Source organism: Parus major, chromosome 3, assembly GCF_001522545.3.
Source record: "Parus major isolate Abel chromosome 3, Parus_major1.1, whole genome shotgun sequence".
Classification (NCBI taxonomy): Eukaryota; Metazoa; Chordata; class Aves; order Passeriformes; family Paridae; genus Parus; species Parus major.
In genome coordinates, this window is record NC_031770.1 from 54,131,966 (window position 1) to 54,150,552 (window position 18,587).

Genomic DNA, 18,587 nt, shown 5'->3' on the forward strand with positions numbered 1-18,587 from the left:
CTGATGATCAGGGCAAGTGATTTAAACTGTTAAGCCTGCCTACATTTTGATCCCTTGATAACAAGTCTCTGAATTATTGGGCAGAATTGCCTCATTCTAGCAAGTTTGCTTCTTTTCAGTCAGCACTGTCAAGCACAACATTACCAGCACTTGATGTTTGCTGTTCATTTTTCTTCAGGTCTACACCCATGCACAATTTTAAAAAGGGCAACCTGTGGGAAAGTTGTTGTTTTCTCTCCTCTAGTCCCAGATATTATAGGAAATTATTAAGCTTGATCATTTCCTTACTCATTAACTTAGTACTATATTTATTGAAAGGCAAATCCTTTGGATGCAATTCAAAACTAAAAAAAGGCCTATTAACTCACCCATTAAATTTCCCTTCCTCCCCACAATAGATATTATTTTCCTTCTCACACTTCCTGCCACCTGTACATCTCTCGCAGCACCCTCTGAGCCATCAATGGAGCACAGCAATCACACCTGCAGCAGCTCCCTTGAGTGGATTCCCCTCCCAAGGGGCTGTTTTCACAACAGGAGCAGCTGCAGGAGATAGGATGCTGGGCATGCCAAAAGCCAGAAGGGGTTGGTATTGCTGGGAGCTGGGAAGGTGAAAGACCACCCAGGGAAAGGAAGGAGACCTCAAGTCCTGGGAATGGTTGCCCTGGGCACCACAGGGCTTTCCCTGCTGCTGCTTCAGTTTCCTCTGGTCTGATCCACACACGCTTGTGCAAATGCTCTGGCACTGGGAGTTCACTTCCTTGTTCTATTTCCACCTGAAGTGCTAGAAATGAACTAAACATTTTTACAACAAACTAGCCCATCTTTCAGTAAATTTCATAGCAGACCCTAAGGAACTGTGTGTCTGCAACAAGGAACTGGGCACCAGCGATTTCTCCCGACCCTTTTGGTTCAATTTGGTCTTTGACCTCCAAACATCCAAAAGCATCTTCTAAGTCCCCAGTCTGATGTGAACACACAAAGAAAAAAGTCAGACAGAACAATTCCCACTATGGTATGAAACAGAAGGCTGCAGACACAATCCCAAAGACATTGAGCAGCACCTCAGTTCAGCAGGGTGCTTAGGCACATGCTCCACTTTAGGTGGTGGGTGGACTTTGTAAAGTTAGGTGTGATTTTCTGATCCCCCTAAACCTGCTAACAGAAGCCAGCATGCATGAAATGCTGCTGAGACACAACAAAAAGAACTGCTGCTGCCAAGGTGAGGGATCAACGTGGTGGTTTTACCTTTGAGTGTGACCCAGTACTGCTTCCACTTCCGTCGTGTGACCAGCTCCAGCTTCTTCTCCTTCTGCAGGGTCACCAAGGGTTTGAAGAACAGCCACCCTGCCTTGCGCACCACTCCTTGCTCTTTCTCATACAACAAATCCAGCTGCTCCAAGGAGCTAAGGGACTCGCCACTGGAGTCTTCTGTTTCTGACGAGGTCTCCGTATTCTCCAAGTTCATCCTGCTCATCTCCAGCTCTCGCATGAAGTTCTCATAAATGTTCTGCCTCAAGGCATCACTGCTTACAGCATTGGTGGACTCACTTCTCTGGGACAGGGCATGGCTGGAGCCAGGAGACCACAGTAAAGTGGAGAGCTGTGATGGTGTCATTGTGTCTGTAGTGAAGTTGTCCATCCTGCTGTCAAAGTATTCACTCCCATCTTTACACTTTGGTTCCTGTGCATGAAAGGAATTTATTTGCAATCAGTTACCAGAGCTATGATCAAAAGACACCCTTCATTTGTCAGTTAAATTTGTTTCATGTTTAGCCACTTCCAGTTCCTTCATGTTTTCACCATTACATCATAGCCTTTGCCTCAGCCACTGACTCCACTGCTGCTACCACTCAGTTTTTTCAGCAGAACCCCATTAAACCCTATCCACTAATCTGAGCACTTTGGTAATTCCTGCACCTTTGAGCAATCTCAAATATCACTAGAAACTACTGTCTGAAACCTGAGGCACTGCAGGAGACAGCTACATCCTCCATCTGAAACACAGGCACCATGGCTTGCATCTGTCTGAGTACAAGCAGGAACAGGGTCACAACAGGTTTATTTATTATTACAGGGGTTTTGATACTTCTGTGCTGTCACATTGGTGCAAGGTGGCTAGGTTTAGCCTCAGCACAACAAACCTGATTTTAACCTCCACTTTCTATTTGTGGAAATAATGGTGCTTAACCAACAAAAAAAAAAAAAAAAGGTCAAAAGTTGAGAATAATGTAAGCTTGTTAGAATTGATCAATTGACTAAAATCTAATCTAAAACCATATGTGATTTTAAAAAAGAAAGACACGCTTGCTGACTGGCTTAAATCCAGCCTCCAGACTGCAGAGCTGTGTATTTTCTGAGTTGCTGGGAACACCCTGAGAGTTTGGTCATCCCATCAAGCACTGACAGGCCTTTCTCCTAATTGCACAATTTCATCCTTTGGATTGAGAGGGCTGGCCAATTTTATTTGAAATAATCAGGCCTGATGGTATGACTTCAACTTAGCCTTTGATATGGATGCTAGAGTAGGCCCATTTCTTGCCACTGCTTGTCAACGTGGGACTTTGTTGGCAGATTGGACTTTTTCTCTCTTAAGCCTTTCCAAGTAATATGCTGTCTGGTCCCAACTCTCCCAGGATCCAGGGATGGACAGGGATTTTCCTACTACCCAAAACAGAGCTCCTTGGACTAACTTCACTGTTGAGAACCACACCGTCCATCCTAAGAAGCCATTTATTGTCTTCCGAACTCAAGCGTTGCCAATGCAATTTAAAAACAACCAAAATTTAAGAACATAAACCACAAAAGATACGTTGCCTTTTGCAGTAAAAGTGCAAGGGAAGAAAAAAGGAAGAGATTGCAATAAATGATTTGAGAAGTGAAGCTATTACCCTCGGTAATAATAAAGCCATTATACTTTCAAGTTTAGACTGCCTCTCTAAAAGCATTTATTTTCTCACAGACTACTGTACTAAGAACAAAGTAAATAAACATTGGTCTCCTGTGAGCTGTTCTCCCCAGAAGCTTTGAAAACAACTACTTTTTTTGTTTCTTTGCTTCTTACTTGATGCTCTTCAAAACTGCAGTGGAAAAGCTGTGCTGCATTTTGATAGCATCAGGAGCTCCAGTGTGTGGCCAAGACTGGGACTGTACACCCTCCTAGGTGATGCCAGACAAACCACTTTTCCAGCTGCAGGACACTGCTGCCTGTGGCCTCACAAAAGCCAGCTTGAACTGGAACCTACATTCCCTTATAGTATATCGAACTTCAAGTCTGGCTTTTCAGATCACTGTCTGGTGATCCAGTTCTCCTGATAAAGGAGCACCTTCCTCAAATCTTGTAGCAGAGTGTTAATCAGTGTTGTCCAAGAGTAACTCCCTAAACATCAACAGTTTAGCTGGTTTTTATATGGTAAAAGGAGGAAGCTCAGCACATGGGGTGGCAAACCAGGATATAACCCTTCATGTGATGCCTTTATGCCACAAAGTGACTATAGAACATAGATCATACAACTGTGCTGGTGATCTGCATTTCAGGGGAAAACTGAAAGCTTTTTCCACCCTTGTTTACTGTACTTGTGTGTCAAAACCTAACATTTTAATTGTTTGACTATTCTCCACACTAGCATCCCCTGGAAAATATTAGTATACAGCTTATTAAGAATATGCATTTCTTTCAGTCGTGAAGCACTGGTAAGAGACACAACACAAAGCAAATACAGAAAAGGGGTCTGTTGTGAAAACCCACCACTAGAAAAACAAACATTAAGGAAAAGGGTGGGATGCAATCTGTCAGTGACCAGCCACTAACCAAATCCTGTGTTTTCTCCTTACACTCAGAAAGGGTAGGTAGGAGGAAATGAGGAAATACCAGAGCAGAGAAAATGGATAAAGAATCCAAAGTGAATATATACACTTTGCCAAGACACCATAACTTGTATTTTTCTTTTCTTAAAGAACTGAATTGGCAGAGTCTGGCAGACTCTGCTAGTTCTTGAGGAAGCAGTCATTGTAGCAATATCTGCTGCTACAGAAAAGGTTTAATGTAAGTTGCTGCTCCAGGTGGTTTCCCTGCCTGGAAACTTTCTGCTGGTTTTTGCTCTGTTGAATCTAGTGATGATAGAAAACTATCACTGCTTCTGCTCAGCTGCATTCAAGGACATCTCTCAATGTTTGAGATATACTCTGGAATAGCTAAAGATAAGGCAAAAGATAAAGCGGTTAAGATAACAATTAGACAAGGTGACGCATGTAATAATTAGCTGTAAAGAACAGCACAGGAAAAAACACAGCCTGTTACATTCATTAGGACCATTCAAAAAGGAGAATCTAATACCAGTTTTCAAGTCAAATAAAGAGGTTGACTCAATGTACTTTTCTTTTGAATTCTCTTTATGGCCCACATCAGGGCTCTGGCATATAAAGTCATAAAATTTCAGATATGATTCTTGAAGTGAGGCTATTTTACTTAATTCAAGAACCTTTCTTCAGTAGCTGTTTCTGGTGGATGGACTTTCATCTTACACAGAATTTGTTAATATTCTCCATATTAAAGAGCTGCACAAAGTTTACACCACCATCTTTAGCTGTATCTGTCTGTACAGCAAGTCTGTCTAAATTCTGTCCACAGGTCTCACATAGGTCACACACACCTTTCAGATCACACACATTGAATTGGGACACACCATCACCTCAATGCTGTTTCAGCAAAGATTAAAGAAAAAGAAGATGCGTGCTTCAGTACAGTACCAGTGATGCATTGAGGGAATGCTTTAGGACACCCTCATGCGAGGAAAACTAGGTCTTGGAAAAGATGATTGCAAGTCTTGATGCAAGACCATTATTAGAAAGACAAACTCAATTCCAGGATACATCAGATCAAATCAGACATAAGGGAACATCCAAGTAACTGGACAGGGCATAACCAAGGATTCCTCTGGAATATCCCATATGAAAATCTGTTTGTGGATGATTTAAAACAGATGAGGAGGAAGGATGCCAGAATGAAAAGGAAATATCTTAACACAGGAGACCAAGGAGAGTCTGTATAGCCCCACAAATGCAGGCCAAGAAAAGGAACCACTTCTCCCTTTAAATAAATCATAACAGATTAAAAAATAGGAAAGAATAACTAATGTAGCAGGCAATACTGACACCAGAACAAACTGTCTGGGACTACATTTACTCTGCCTATTAGCAAGCATTGAATAAGATGAAAGAGCCTTCAAGATGGAGAAAATTCTGCCTGTGTTTAAGCTACAATTTGCTCACAAAGGGGATTAAACTCTACTCCCTTTCTAGTGTCAAAGGTCTGGCCTCAATATCCCAAGCCTGTGCCTCCTAGGCCTGTGCTCCCATGAAGCAGGGGGCTTGGCTGGTTTGTTTCCACTGGGGCAGTGCAAGGGACTACCCAGCCACCACCAGCACTTCACTTACAGGGAAATATTCCAGATTTCACCTACGTTCAGCCCAAGTGACTCACAGGCAGTCATTACTAATGTACGGAGGAAGGGACGCGTTGTTCAGAGCAAAGCACAGATGCTGCCATCAACGAGATGAAGCTGCACAAACAGGGACCAGCCACGTGGCAGACCAGAACCATGCACGACACTTCTCTCTTTTTAAGCTAAAGGACCTGTTAAGAGTATAAGCATTACCAAACTACAGCCCAGCAACCCGCAGAAGAGACAGCAGGTTACTCAAAGTGTGAAAGATGGAAAAGAACCAATAAAGCCACACAAGGAACTGCAGAACTACAAAGCATTCACTACCTCCCTCTTACCCTTCCTGTCGCTGGATGCTTGTCTGATTAAAATCAGTGACTAACCATTTCCTATGCCTTTTTCTAAGAAACCACCATTTTTGGAGCTAGGGCTGTTTTCCTTCTACCAGAATCTGATTCAAGCTTGATGCAATCTCTCCAGCCAAATTTCCTTGCCGTGTCTGAAGTCAGTTCATTGCAGAGTGAATTCAAAACAGCTATGAATCGCGCACCACAAATGCCATTCTGAAAATGTCATAACTAAGTAATACATACTAAAGGTCTGGGATGCAGAAATCATATGTAAAGCCTGGCAGTAAAATCCAGAACAGCTACAGATGTTGAAATCAGTGAAGAGTCCTGGATCACAGCACTGAGGCTCTTCAGTCATTCCAGGTTTTTTTGCCCTCTCTTTCACAGCTGAGTAGGAAGGTGAAAGACAGCATCTGATAAAGTACACGAGCACCAACTCACAAAAGAGGTGATCCAAATAAACACCTTTCATTTTCATTTCCTAGCTCTGTAGTGCCCAGCTGGGATGCACACCAGCAAACCCTACACTGAGTTCATTTCTGAGCCTAAGGGTCTGTCAGAGTTTTATATTGCAATGACAGATGCCCACAGTTAAGCACATGACCTGTCTGAACTTCCAGCACAGGAGACAGCATTTGCTCTGTGTGCCATATAAAGCACAGCTTAGCTGCTGCCTAAATTGCAGAAGTGGCTGTGTGTCCTTTGCTCTCTGCTAACTTCTGAAGTGGCCAGCACATCAATGCTGCTGATGCTGAAAGGAAGCAGCCTTCATTTTGGGAAGCACAGTGACTGTGACTGTTTCTGTATGAGAAACATCAGGGAAGATCCAGGGGGGAAAAGAAAATAAAAAAAAAAAAAAATGGAAGGAAAAAACCAAAGATCCAAGCCAAATCCAAAAACAGTCTCATCGCGGCTTGCAAACTCACACACAGAGACCAGGCACAGTCTGGTATTTAAAGAGCCAATTCTGGGGCCTGCAGCTAGAGATGAGAATTTCATTCCTGACCACAGGCATCCTAAATTCCTATTAATGGGATTAGCCTTAAATTCTTCTAAAGAAACATCCTTTCCCTCCCTCTTGCTCTCCCCTCCCATATCCTTCTTCACACTACCATCTCCCAGTGAGCCAGATGGAAACTCAAGTTTTTCCATCTGGTGAAATAAGCTGACACTTAGGAAGGAAGAGGTTGCTCTATGTAATGCCTTCTTCAGAGGAGGTGGAGGCAGAACCAGTACCTCTGGTCAATACAGCTGCTTGCCTTGCTAGAAATGGACCAACAAGCAAAAAGTGAGTGGTGAAGCCAGTAAAACAGACAGGGAACATCTGCAAAGATAGTTACAATGTCCTCCTTCCACTGCTCCTTCCACACTCTTCAGATAATGGATGCTAATTCATAGCATATATAGAGAGAGAGCTTGTATTTTTCATATTTGAAATAAAAAGGTTTTAATCCCAAGTCACTTTTTAAGTAATGCAACAATTTCAAAAGCAGATTCACAGAGCTATTAGGCTGCAAAGATTGGAGTTAACTTAGAAGGTGACAAAATAGGAAAATAGGGAAGGAAAATTTGCACAAAATAATGTGTATCTTTTTTTGCTGCTGACATTTCAGACAGGGATGCAATACTTCTCAAAATTTCACAGATTACTAAATGAGATAAGCAAGTAATTAACCTGCAAAAAATCCAAATATCATGCAATCACTATGCTTATAAGAGGAATATAAAAACCAGCTTTCACACACTTAGGCTGGTTTGTACATACCTGCAGCTTCCTTTTCTTCCTCGAAAGACTTCCCGTCCAGTCACTGATGCGTCGCATTCGGTTCTTTAATGTGTCCTTCTTGGATGCATCCTCACCGAGGGGCTTAGACTTTCTGCACGGGAGGGTGTAGGAGGTGTAATGTGCAGGACTTCCCTGCTCTACCCTGGAGGGAACATCGATGTCTGAGGCAAATGAGACGCGGTTGCTTAGGCTACCAGGAGTGTCAATATACTCATCAGACAGCCTGATCCCAGGTGGAGGAGTGCTTTCCAAATTTGTATCCTTATAGAGATCTCGGAGTGAGGAAAGAGATGAACTTTGGTTGAAGGACTTCTTGTTGTCGCTCGCTGGGAAACTGGCATGAATGCTTGTATCTGGAGTGCTCCTGGTCAAATATGAACCATCCAGCTCATTGATATCCCCAGCATTTCCCCAGAGAGAGTCATACCACGAAGACTCAGAGCTGAGGGAGCTTCCTTTACTAGACCGGAGCCTTGAATCGGTAGGTGACAGACGATGGCTTGAAGAACAGTCTGCACTGGAGTTCCTCCTGACATCAAGCAGGTTATTTGGCTTAGATTCCAAGGCAGGGGAATACCTCAGCAGCTGCACTGGCCCACTGGACTCCTCAGTTGCTACCTTGCTGTTGTTGCTGTTGTGGAACTCGACCCTCAAGCAACCGTCCAGCTTCCCCAGAGTTTTAATGAGAACTTTCGGGCTCCTCCTGGCCTCTGATGGGGAGGTTGATGCAAGATCCTCATTCTTTCCATAGCAATTTAAAATGTGGCCATTGCATTCTCGAGAGGCAGCATGATTACTTCCAGCTTGGAGACCAATATAGTGGAAACCATTCTCCGGCAAAAACATCGCGTTATTCCCTTGGCAGTAGTCCCCTGAGGCATTTGTCCTGTGTTTGGCATGGACACTGCTCTTGGGCACCTTCATCACAGTGTCACCAAGTCTAGAGGAATAAGGCTGACTACTCTTGAAGTGTGAAAGGCAGCTTCTGGCAAGGGACCTTGATTTGTAGTTTGAGCCGCTGCTGGTATGTCCCCATCCATGCACAGAGCAAGACTTTTCATCTTTAGCATGAATACTCCGAATTTTCAGAGAGCAAGGCTTCTGCTTGGCACCAGCTGTAGTAGCAGCATGATTTTTTGATCCCTGAAGACTGTACTGGCTTTCTGAATTCCCCATTTTCCACTAAATTAAGAAGAGTTTCATTAGAAACAATGGCTAAAAGATAGAGCAAAAAGTAACAGGCCATTTTTACCCTCTACACAGGAAAACGCCTATTTAAAAAATTATATGAAACAATTGTTTCCAAAAAAGCCATTAAACAGCCATGTACAACATTAAATTCATAACTGAACTTATTTTAGGGGCAAGCTAGGAAAGCCTATTTTTTCTATGGTTCATTACCCCTCTGTTATAAAGCTGGAATCTAACTCCATTGAAATCATGTCAGCACCTTCCTCCACCCACACCCTTGGCAACATCCTTTTCTTATAACTTTCAAAATCTCTGGCTCCCAAGAACAATGGCATAATGAAAGGGAGACAGCAAGATAATCATAACTTAGATGTAAAGTGAACTGTACTTTCAGAGAAATCCCTTCTGCCAACAGACAAGCCCACTGCAGTTCCAGCTTGACTGATTTCTGTGCAACCAAGTGTTGCTTCAGTAGAATGTTCAGTAAACCCCAGCTATGTGTTTAAATGGAGCTAATCTAGGAGAAAGGGAAAAAAAAAGCCATGCCAAAAATCAGACAAAAAATAACTTGGTTAGCACACAGCCTCATCTTCCACCACAGCACAAAACTGCATTATGTTCATTCAGAGCAGCACAGTTCAATAGTTGTCTTGGTAAAATGCTCTTCAGTTTCTCACAGTGTTTGCAGTGAATAGCACACACTGGAGCAGTTAAATTGCTCCACTGAGGTGACTGAAGATTTCAAACCTACATAAAGTGCACCCCAAAGTAAAAAAGACAGTTCTGTTCTTTTTGTTACTCAAAATGAATCTCCAGTGTTTGTAATGTACAGAAACAGCAAAATGCTTTTTCCATTGGCGCTACATTTCTTTACACACTGGATCTCAGACTGTCACCTGGAGGAGGATACACTGCTGCCTCATTAAAAATTTGTCAAAATAAGCCACTCTGAAAGAGTTTCTATGTTTAACATCCCTTAGCACTTTTAGATTAAAAATATAGTATAAAAGAAAGAGCAAACCTGTAGGAACACTCTCAAACACAGGTATGGTCAGCAGTCAGCATGCTCTGCATTCTCTTCCTGGCCAGCCACTATGCTTGCCAAAACCAGAATGGAGTTGCACACAGCCTTCCTAGAAAACACCAAAAAGACAAAAAAGGGTTTTCAGTCAAATACAACTTACATTTCACTCCAACTGTACAAAAAATTAATAAAAAAGAAAACAAAAAGATCAAAAGTTACAAATGAAGAGAAGCTCCATGAAGGGGATTTCTGAACTTTAGACACACATTTTTATAAACATACTTTAACAATTGACACTGAATTAGTAGAAATAAGTCATTTTGTAAATGTTTCACTTTTTCTCCGCTTTGTTTGTCTTTCTCTCCTCTCACTGACAAGTTAGGACAAACTTTCATCCCTCTCCAGTTTTCCTTTTGGAACACCAATTACAGTTTGCATTATTGTGCAGTGGTCCATTACAATGTGGACCAGACTGATCAAAGCAATGTCCCACAGCATTTGTTTATCTTTCCCCACACCTGGAGTCCAACCATGACCTTTGCAATGAAAGGCCACCATGAAATTCACTCCAGCAGCCACCCAGTAACCTCCCTCTTTAGGTTTGTTCTGATTTTGAGTTAATCTGCCAGTAAAACAAAGAAAAAGGTTGCACCAAGCATTGCACAGACACAGAGGTAAGAAGACCCAAGCTCCTCCTAACCCTCTGAAAGTATTGGCTCTTAGCACACAAAGACTGCAACTCAAAGCAGAAGGACCAAATCTGGATCTCAAAGAACACACCAGAAGTCTAGGGATTAAAACACTCCATAGAGAAGAAGTAGTACAAGATATTAGACTAAGTTTTGGAACACATAGTTAAGTAAGAAACCATTCTTAACACACCACCACCAAAATTTTTCCTTTCTGCCTAAATTCCATGGCTACTGTTCACAATTTTCAACTGAATAGCTACTTGATTTGAACATGCTGGGTTTTGCTCTCAATGACTCTTTTTGTGGCTATTTGCTGTATAAGAATCTTGAAAGAGTTTAAATTAATTCATTGGTATGTAGCTAACCTTACCAAAAACAAAGGTAAAGGTTGCCAACTAGAACTAAAAACAGTTTTAACAGCAAGCTTAGAAAAATGTTAGCAAATAAATCACTTAGAAGAGACAGATCATGATAGAGATGCTACAGACCTATAAACATGAATTAATGCCTCTTATCACAAAGATATCTGATAAAACAAATAAGCCACAGAAATTTCATCTTACAGTCAAAAAAGAAAACTCTGTAATTTCCTTACTCTCTCTAACAACTTGGAAGTTTGCTACTTATGATACCCTTGCCTGTGTAGGTTTGATTTGCCTATGCTGCTAAGTGCACTCCTCTATGGAAAGTTTTTAAAGTGTCATAGGCAATTTGGATTGAACAAAAAGACTATTGATTCAAGGTTAGCAGAAGACAACACACAAACTTCCCAAGCTCCAAGCTCCTGAACAAACTGCCAACACCCAGCAGTATTCTCCTCCTATATCCAAGAAGCACAGAGCACAAACAAGCAATGAGTTTACATTCAGAATTCCTCAACTGGGAGTAGAAAGTACATTCAACAAGAGCTTTGAGGGGCTTATATCTATTCATAAGGAAACACTGAACTCAACTTGTCTAAAGAAACATCCAAAAAGACCATCTGGGTCTCCATAGTGATTGTGCAATGGTTAGGTAATCCTTTTAATAGAATAGGTAGTGAGCAAGCTGCTGTCATGAACCTCAAAAGACAGACATTCAATTTGTCAGGGCTTGAACTGTGGCTACCAGAGTCCATTGGACATGTCTCCGATACACGGGCCACACAATGGGTGAGGGAATAAATTTATCTCAGGGTTCAATGTCTACAAAACTGTGTCTCAGTCTGTGCAGGAGTAAGTCTGCACTATGGCAGAACAGCCAATAAATTCCACAGAAATAGCTCCAAGGGATTTTTCTCAGCATCCCAGCCATTCAGAAAGCTACGACAGGCTCAACATCCGCGCACACGGTGATAACACATTGGGGCGTCTCTGAGGCTACACAAACACCGGCACCCTGGAAATCAGCTGTCATGCCTTTCTCTTGCCTCTTGTGTGAAGAAATTTTATTTCTGTTGCTTCCAATTAGTGGAGGAAGAGCAGAGCAAGTCAGCTTATACCCAAATGCTGCATGATACAGGGGCAGTGTGCTGGTCATGGACAAACTCAGGCTGTGCTTACTCCAAACACTCAAGTGTTTTACACTGTTTGATCTGTGGAAGCCCTGGAAATAGCAGTGCAGGAGACAGAGTTCAGCTTCAGATGTATTTCTCACAGCTATCCACTGCTACAGAAGATGTGCTTTTCTCATTTCCTATGCAGAGGGATGAATACTTCTTGTGAGCAAAAACAGTTTCTATGAATATTTTCAGCAATTATAATCAGCATAATTAGAAAGCAGCTTACCGTGCCTGAAGATGACTATTAAGAGTTTATTTGCTTTCAATTATAACCACATTCCCTATAAAAGAAGTTTTCAGTCTTCACCCTGGTTCCCCTCGACACATTTGAAAAAACTCAGCTATGCAAACATACTAATCCGGGAACCCCACCACCCCCACCACACCCAAACATTAACACCAGTCATAACCCTAGAGCTAAAAATGTATTTCCCCACCTTGGGGTTTCTCCACATAAAGTTCTCCCAGACTTTTTTCACTTCACAACACAAACACACAAGCTCAGGAGCTGTTTTGGAGAAGCACCTGCCACCTCTATTCCCTCATTATTACCATCACAGTTGGAGTGCTTTACGAAAGCTAGAGGAGAAAATCACTTTCTTTTAGGTGAACACAAGTACAAGTAGTGCTCAGCAATTGCAGGGGTGCTTTCCTCTCCAGTCTTAATCTCTCAAAGTTTCCCAAACTTGACTCACTAACCATATTTCAAGCAAAACTGAATCATAACAATAATATCCCAGTACTAGGTTTGCTTAGGAGATGTAACAAGGAATTATTGTGTTATGAATTGGTGGGAGATCTGAGTCAAGGGAGACAGACTCTCATCTGCGATAGCAGGAACACATACCAAACATGATTTTGCTACTGTCAGCCATCTGCTTCCCATACAGTCACACCAACTGGGCTGAGACTCTAAAACTACAGGTCAGAAAATGGCAAGCTTCCAGATGGGAAGCCATCAATATGCTGAATGCTCCACAACCACAGTCAGCACGGGACAGTGGCCGTAAAAAGGTGAGAGACTGCGGTAGCAACTTCCTAGGGATGTTCAGCAAATTTGCTTAACCAGGACTGCCTTAACCAGTCCCACCACCTAGGATGCTCAAAGAGCTCAACTACAGTCAACCCTAGCTATGTTAAACTTTAGTCTCTATCATGAAGTTAACCCTCATGAGACAAACACATGTACCAAAGCAAGCCTCTGATGTGTTTTGATGCCTTTATTCCTCTGGTGGGTAGTGAAAATGAATCTTCACTGGCAGATAAAAAATAAGTGGTCTACAAACCACTTACCCTTACTGAAGCATCCCCAAAAATCTGCTGAAGAGTTAGAGGGAGGTTGAGTCTCACTTTAACATATCATCTGTGCCAGAGTAGAAAAAACAGTAAAAAATAACCTAACATAGCATAACATATAAAATAACATATAACATAAGATAATATAACAAAAATAACAGTATGGGTGAGTGCAGATGAGGCTAACATCATGCCATCAAATTGGCACCACTGACTGAGGGCTCATTAAAAAATACAGGAACTCATGAGACTCTTCAGTGTTACCGAGAACAAAACTCCTCATGCACAGCAGAAGAGCTTAAATTTAAAACCTCCTATCATTAACAAGGAAAAAGCATTTAAAAGGACAGCTAGATTAAGAGCTAAAAAATAGATAAGACCTGGAGCTAGTTTTTTTGTCCCTATAAAATAAGATCCTACACAGAATCATAGAACCCTTAAGGCTGGAAACTGTCCCTAAGATCATCTTAATGCAGCACTGCCAAGTTCACCACTTATCCATAGTGTCATATCCACATTTTGAACCCTTCCAGGAATGGTGATTCCACCATTTCCCTGGGCAACCTATTCCAGTGTCTGACCACCCTTTCATGTGATGATCTATTATTTTTTCTAATATCTAATATAAAGCTCCCCCTGGCACAACTTGAGGCCATTCCCTTTGGTCCTGTCACTTGTTACCTGGGAGATGGGAGCAACCTCCACCATCTCAGTTCTTCACAATGACACAGCAAGTAACTTTTTAAGAAAATCTTTCCTTGAGGAAAGAAATAAATAAACTAACCAGGTATTTATTTTTACTTAAGCAGCAAGCATGTATCACAAACTCGTCAGACTTTCTTCACTAACAGGAGGATTGTAACCTGCACCACTGCAGCTCCTTTCAAGACAGAATAAGACCAATCCTGGAATACTTGCCACTGGGCAGTCCTTCACAGCCACCTACCCAAGTATAAGCATCTGCCAAAGAAAGGCAGAGTTCAACTCACTCTGCAGTGACAAAAAGACTTATACAAAAGGCCTTTGAGGGCAGAGTCTATCCCATCAACTACTCTCTAGAGATGAAGAAAGAGGAGTCACATGCTTTCTGCTGTGTTTAAAACCCTCATTTCTACCAGGGCAGGTAAGGGCTCCCAGCCACAGAGTGGGGCCAGTGTGGTCACCTCTGGACTGTGCACATGGAGCAGGGATGCACAGAGAGCAGAAAAGGCAGCACCAGGGTCCTTAAACAGGCAGCTGCCCTCAGTGCATGGCTCCTGAGTGCACCCCAGGAGACTGTCACCAGAACTAGAGAAGCTGGGATAATGGAGAATCTGAAACTATTTCAGAACAATAAAAAACAAAACAGAAAATCCCCTGATTTATAAGAAATTACTGTTTTGTTTTCTTTTAGCAGCAGACCAAGTTAGAAATATTGCAGGGTTTGCTGTACAGAAATTACAATGGTAGTTTTTTACATCAGGAAAAGCTTTTTGTATTATTTTTTGTTTCATTGAATTGCCTGAGAAAATCCTGTATTTTCCTTCAAACGACTTTTACATCCTCTTTCACCTAACAGTGTTTTAACCATCCATTTTAAATGGCTTACAAAGTCTGAGATTGTATATAGCTAACTTGCAGATATTAACATGTTCATAAGTTTTCCAAAGGATCACTGTGCTTTGTGAATTCTTACACGGATACAGAATTACAGGTTTGAAGCTTCAATTAACTTTTAATCTACTTTGGTTTTTAATATGAAAGTAATACAGAATGCTAGAATGTGAACCTGCCCTCCCCTTCCTGCATGGCTGTGTATGGACGGATATGTGAAATTAATGAGGGGGGCAGGTTAGCACAACACTGTAGCTGGATTAAATGTGGACTTTCTTACTGGAAGCAATTTACTGTATTTTTTTAGAACTGCGCAGTTTGGTCACATGCTTCCACAAATCAGAAGCAGATTTCTTATTCCTGCAATCTCAATCACACTCCTATTATAAAAATATACCATAATAATTATGCCACAGTATTCTTGGCAGGATACTTTGCATTATATACCACTGTATTCAAAGAATGAATAACCAAAACACCACAAGTATGCCTGTGTTAAAGAAAAAAAAAAAAAAATTAGGACTATTTTGCCTTAAAAAATTCAATTTGAAGCCAGAATTCCTCACTCACTCATTAGTCTCTGTAGAGTTCTAGTATCCTGTATTAAAAACTGTTTGGTAGCTTACACATCAAATTAAAGTCAATTGTTTTTCTCATTAAATGTAAGTAGTCTTTATGACCCCAGACACTTCTTTTCATGTTATGAATCATAACTACATTGCAGATGGACTTCTAATTTCACCGTTTAAGCAAGAAAGGGACACTCTCCTTTTCTGTTCCTCCTCTTAAAATGACATTAATTCCAGTAGCTCTACAGTGCTTCACATCTATATCACATCAGAATTAAACATCCCATACCTGGGACATGATCCCTTCTTTTGCTCAACCCATCGCTCTAGGTCCAAGACACTAGCAACTTTATTGAATTAGGCTTTATAGCTTTCAAGTTAGTGCAATATGGAAGGTTGAATCAAGCCTGAAGATCCTTATCATATTACACCAGTGTACAATCTAAATCTCTAGGGACTTATTTTTCTTTGGGAGGAGAAACAAATTTCACCATTTGTAAATGTTATTGAATTTATACACAATGGCTAAAGTGCACATCCATTTAAATAAAAGCCATTAGGCTTGTTTAAAAAAAAAAAAAAAAAGAACCCACCAGGAATGTCAGCTAACATCTTGGCTTAATGCAGTAGCTGCAGTAGTTAAAGAGTTGATACGTCTAAGGGTCCATTTCCTGCCCTCGGAGGGGAAATTAACTCAGTGATCTGAAAGACTTCTCCACCTACTTGGGTTGTAAGCACTCTGTCAGGTCCTGGTGCAGAATTACACAGTGTTTTCAGGGGATTCCAAGGCCTGAGGCCATAGGTGGGGAGGATGGTGCACCTGAAAGAAGCCAAGATACTCCAAGCAGGGGAGCCTGGGCTCCAGCATCGCTGCCCAGCACTTTGGAGACAAGCACAAGTCTGCAGGCTTTGCTTAGACAAACTTCTGAAGAGGTCTCTGCCTCAGCCCTCTTCAGCCACAGTAACACCAGGAGGGGAGACATGGGTTTTCTGGTCAAACTGGGATTCCCAATTCTCCACCAGGAACATTTGCCCTTCTCCTTTCTTGTCTGTTTCAGTAGCAACCAGCTCATGCTATCAAATACAACCACAGTCAGCAGGAAGATATGGGGATAGTATCTCATGCATATTCCCCCCCAAACTGTAGGTGCCAAAACATCAGCATCCAACATTGGAGAAGATAGGAGAAAGGTTATTTTTGGACCAGGACACAGTTCACAACACCATGAGCAGCCACATAGACCCTACCAAAGAAGAGAAGCAAATGGCAGAAAGGAAGAACAATCCAAGACAGGAACATTAACACATTCTGCCCGCAAAGACTCTTTCTGGCATAACACATTCCAAGTCTACTGGAATAATTCTTAACCCATGGCATCAGAGAAAAGCCTCCTTTAGGAACTGGCAGAACAGCGTGTTTCAGGCTGAGGGAGAGGGGTTGGGGTGGCTGCAAAACTCCCTTGCTTGCCACCTAGTACACAGTCTGCTCCACTAGCAGGAGGGGGAAAACAGGCCACAATTGTCATAGTCTTTTCTACTTCTTGGTTTACACGTTCATAAATACCTGAGAGTGTCGATTCCAAAGTAAATGCTTTCCTACCTTCAGCCCTGGGACTTCCTGAAGAGGACAGAGGATCTGGGAGTTAGACACCAAAAGTAAACTTGAGACACAGTCCCTTGGAAAATTGAAAGCAGACCTTGATTTTTACATGCCAAGAGCTCTGCAGCAGTAACACAGCTCAAGGCTTCCTTTCCCATACCCCTGTAGTACCAGCATGTTACTTGCACATTAAAAGAACAAAAAGAGTACACTGAGGATTAGGTTTCCCCATGAAATATTGTTTTTTAGCTTCACAGCTACAGACTGCCCTATTCAGAGTCCATCCTCCCATGGTACATGGACACCCCTTTCCCACTGAAGGTGATCAGATAAAAAAATTCCAGCTCTTGTCTCTAAATTGAAACTTGCTATACATTGTATAACATTGTCAAATCATCCACCCTAAAGAGAAAGAAATACACGATTTCCAGAATGAAGTCACCAGTGTACAAAATTAACTCAATGACCACATCAGCAACAAGCACAAACAAAGTTGCAAACTCTGATCGCATAGCAAAAACAATTAATCACCACTCTAAAAAAACCCAAAAAAAACCCCAAAGAAATAAAAAGAAACCAAAGGGACGAAGGCACAAGTCACTTCCCCATTTTTGGGGCATTTTCCTCATTTTTATTTTGTCTGCCACAGAACATAACATTTTCACTATTTGTGTACAATTACATATTAAAAATTTACATAGGAAGATCAAAACGTGTGCCAGACCTACCTCTAGCAGATGCAGAAGCTTTGGTTTTCCATGCCATCCCAGTTCAGCAGTGGTAGTAATGTTGAACGAAACTTTTTCCTCTAACACTACACAAACATAACGCCCTTGCTTGGGTACACTATTTATTGTAAGTCACTCTAAGTGCTACTGAGAATAGATGGAATAATAATTTTTAAAAAATCAGAGGGGTTATAATTCACTGTATTGGAAGAGTCACTTTCACATAACAGAAACCCGAGTACTGTTAAACACACTTTCTAATACTTTGCCTTAAAAAAAATCCAGCCCTGTCGTAGCAGAGATGTAAGATGATCCCAGATCCCAGTGGTTTATTTAGCAATTCAGGCAACAGAGTTTGACAGATGACCACCAAGAGCTGTTTTCTGGAGGAAAACCATCCACCTGGGGTGCAGCCCCCCATAGCAGAGGCGGCGGAGGTGCTGCAAGTCCTGGCACCGCCGCAGCCCACTCTGCCCTCGGTTTTCAGAGGCTTCCCAAGTCCTTCCCCACTTTTCTTTCATCGCTCCAGCTCAGGCCGGCAGCCGGAGAGCGGAGAGCGGACTGCTCTCCCCCAGCATCTCCCTCCCGGTGCCCGGTGCCGCTTACCTTGCCCAGGGCGCTGCCTGCAGCCTCCCGGCTGCCCCGGGAACAGGGACACGCAGCCACCGCCTCTCCCTGCCCCGGGCATGCCAGGAAACTGTGCCTAACACTTCACAGCCGTCGGGAACTAAAAACAGATCCTGCGCGAGGCTGGGTGTATTTTTGTCTGCAGGC

General features: G+C 42.1%; 1 protein-coding gene across 3 annotated transcripts in view; it reads right to left on the reverse strand.

Moving 5' to 3' along the window:
* Positions 1–8,758, reverse strand: part of TIAM2 (TIAM Rac1 associated GEF 2) — an 87,846-nt gene extending 79,088 nt beyond the window's left edge. For all 3 annotated transcript variants that reach the window (XM_033512735.1, XM_033512736.1, XM_033512734.1), the window contains exons 1-2: positions 7,560–8,758; positions 1,249–1,684 (exon numbers count right to left, since the gene is read on the reverse strand). In XM_033512735.1, the coding sequence (XP_033368626.1) occupies positions 1,249–1,684; positions 7,560–8,756 (1,633 nt within the window). In that variant the 5' untranslated portion in view covers positions 8,757–8,758. The remainder of the gene's footprint in view (positions 1–1,248; positions 1,685–7,559) is intronic.
* Positions 8,759–18,587: the final 9,829 nt, after the last annotated feature.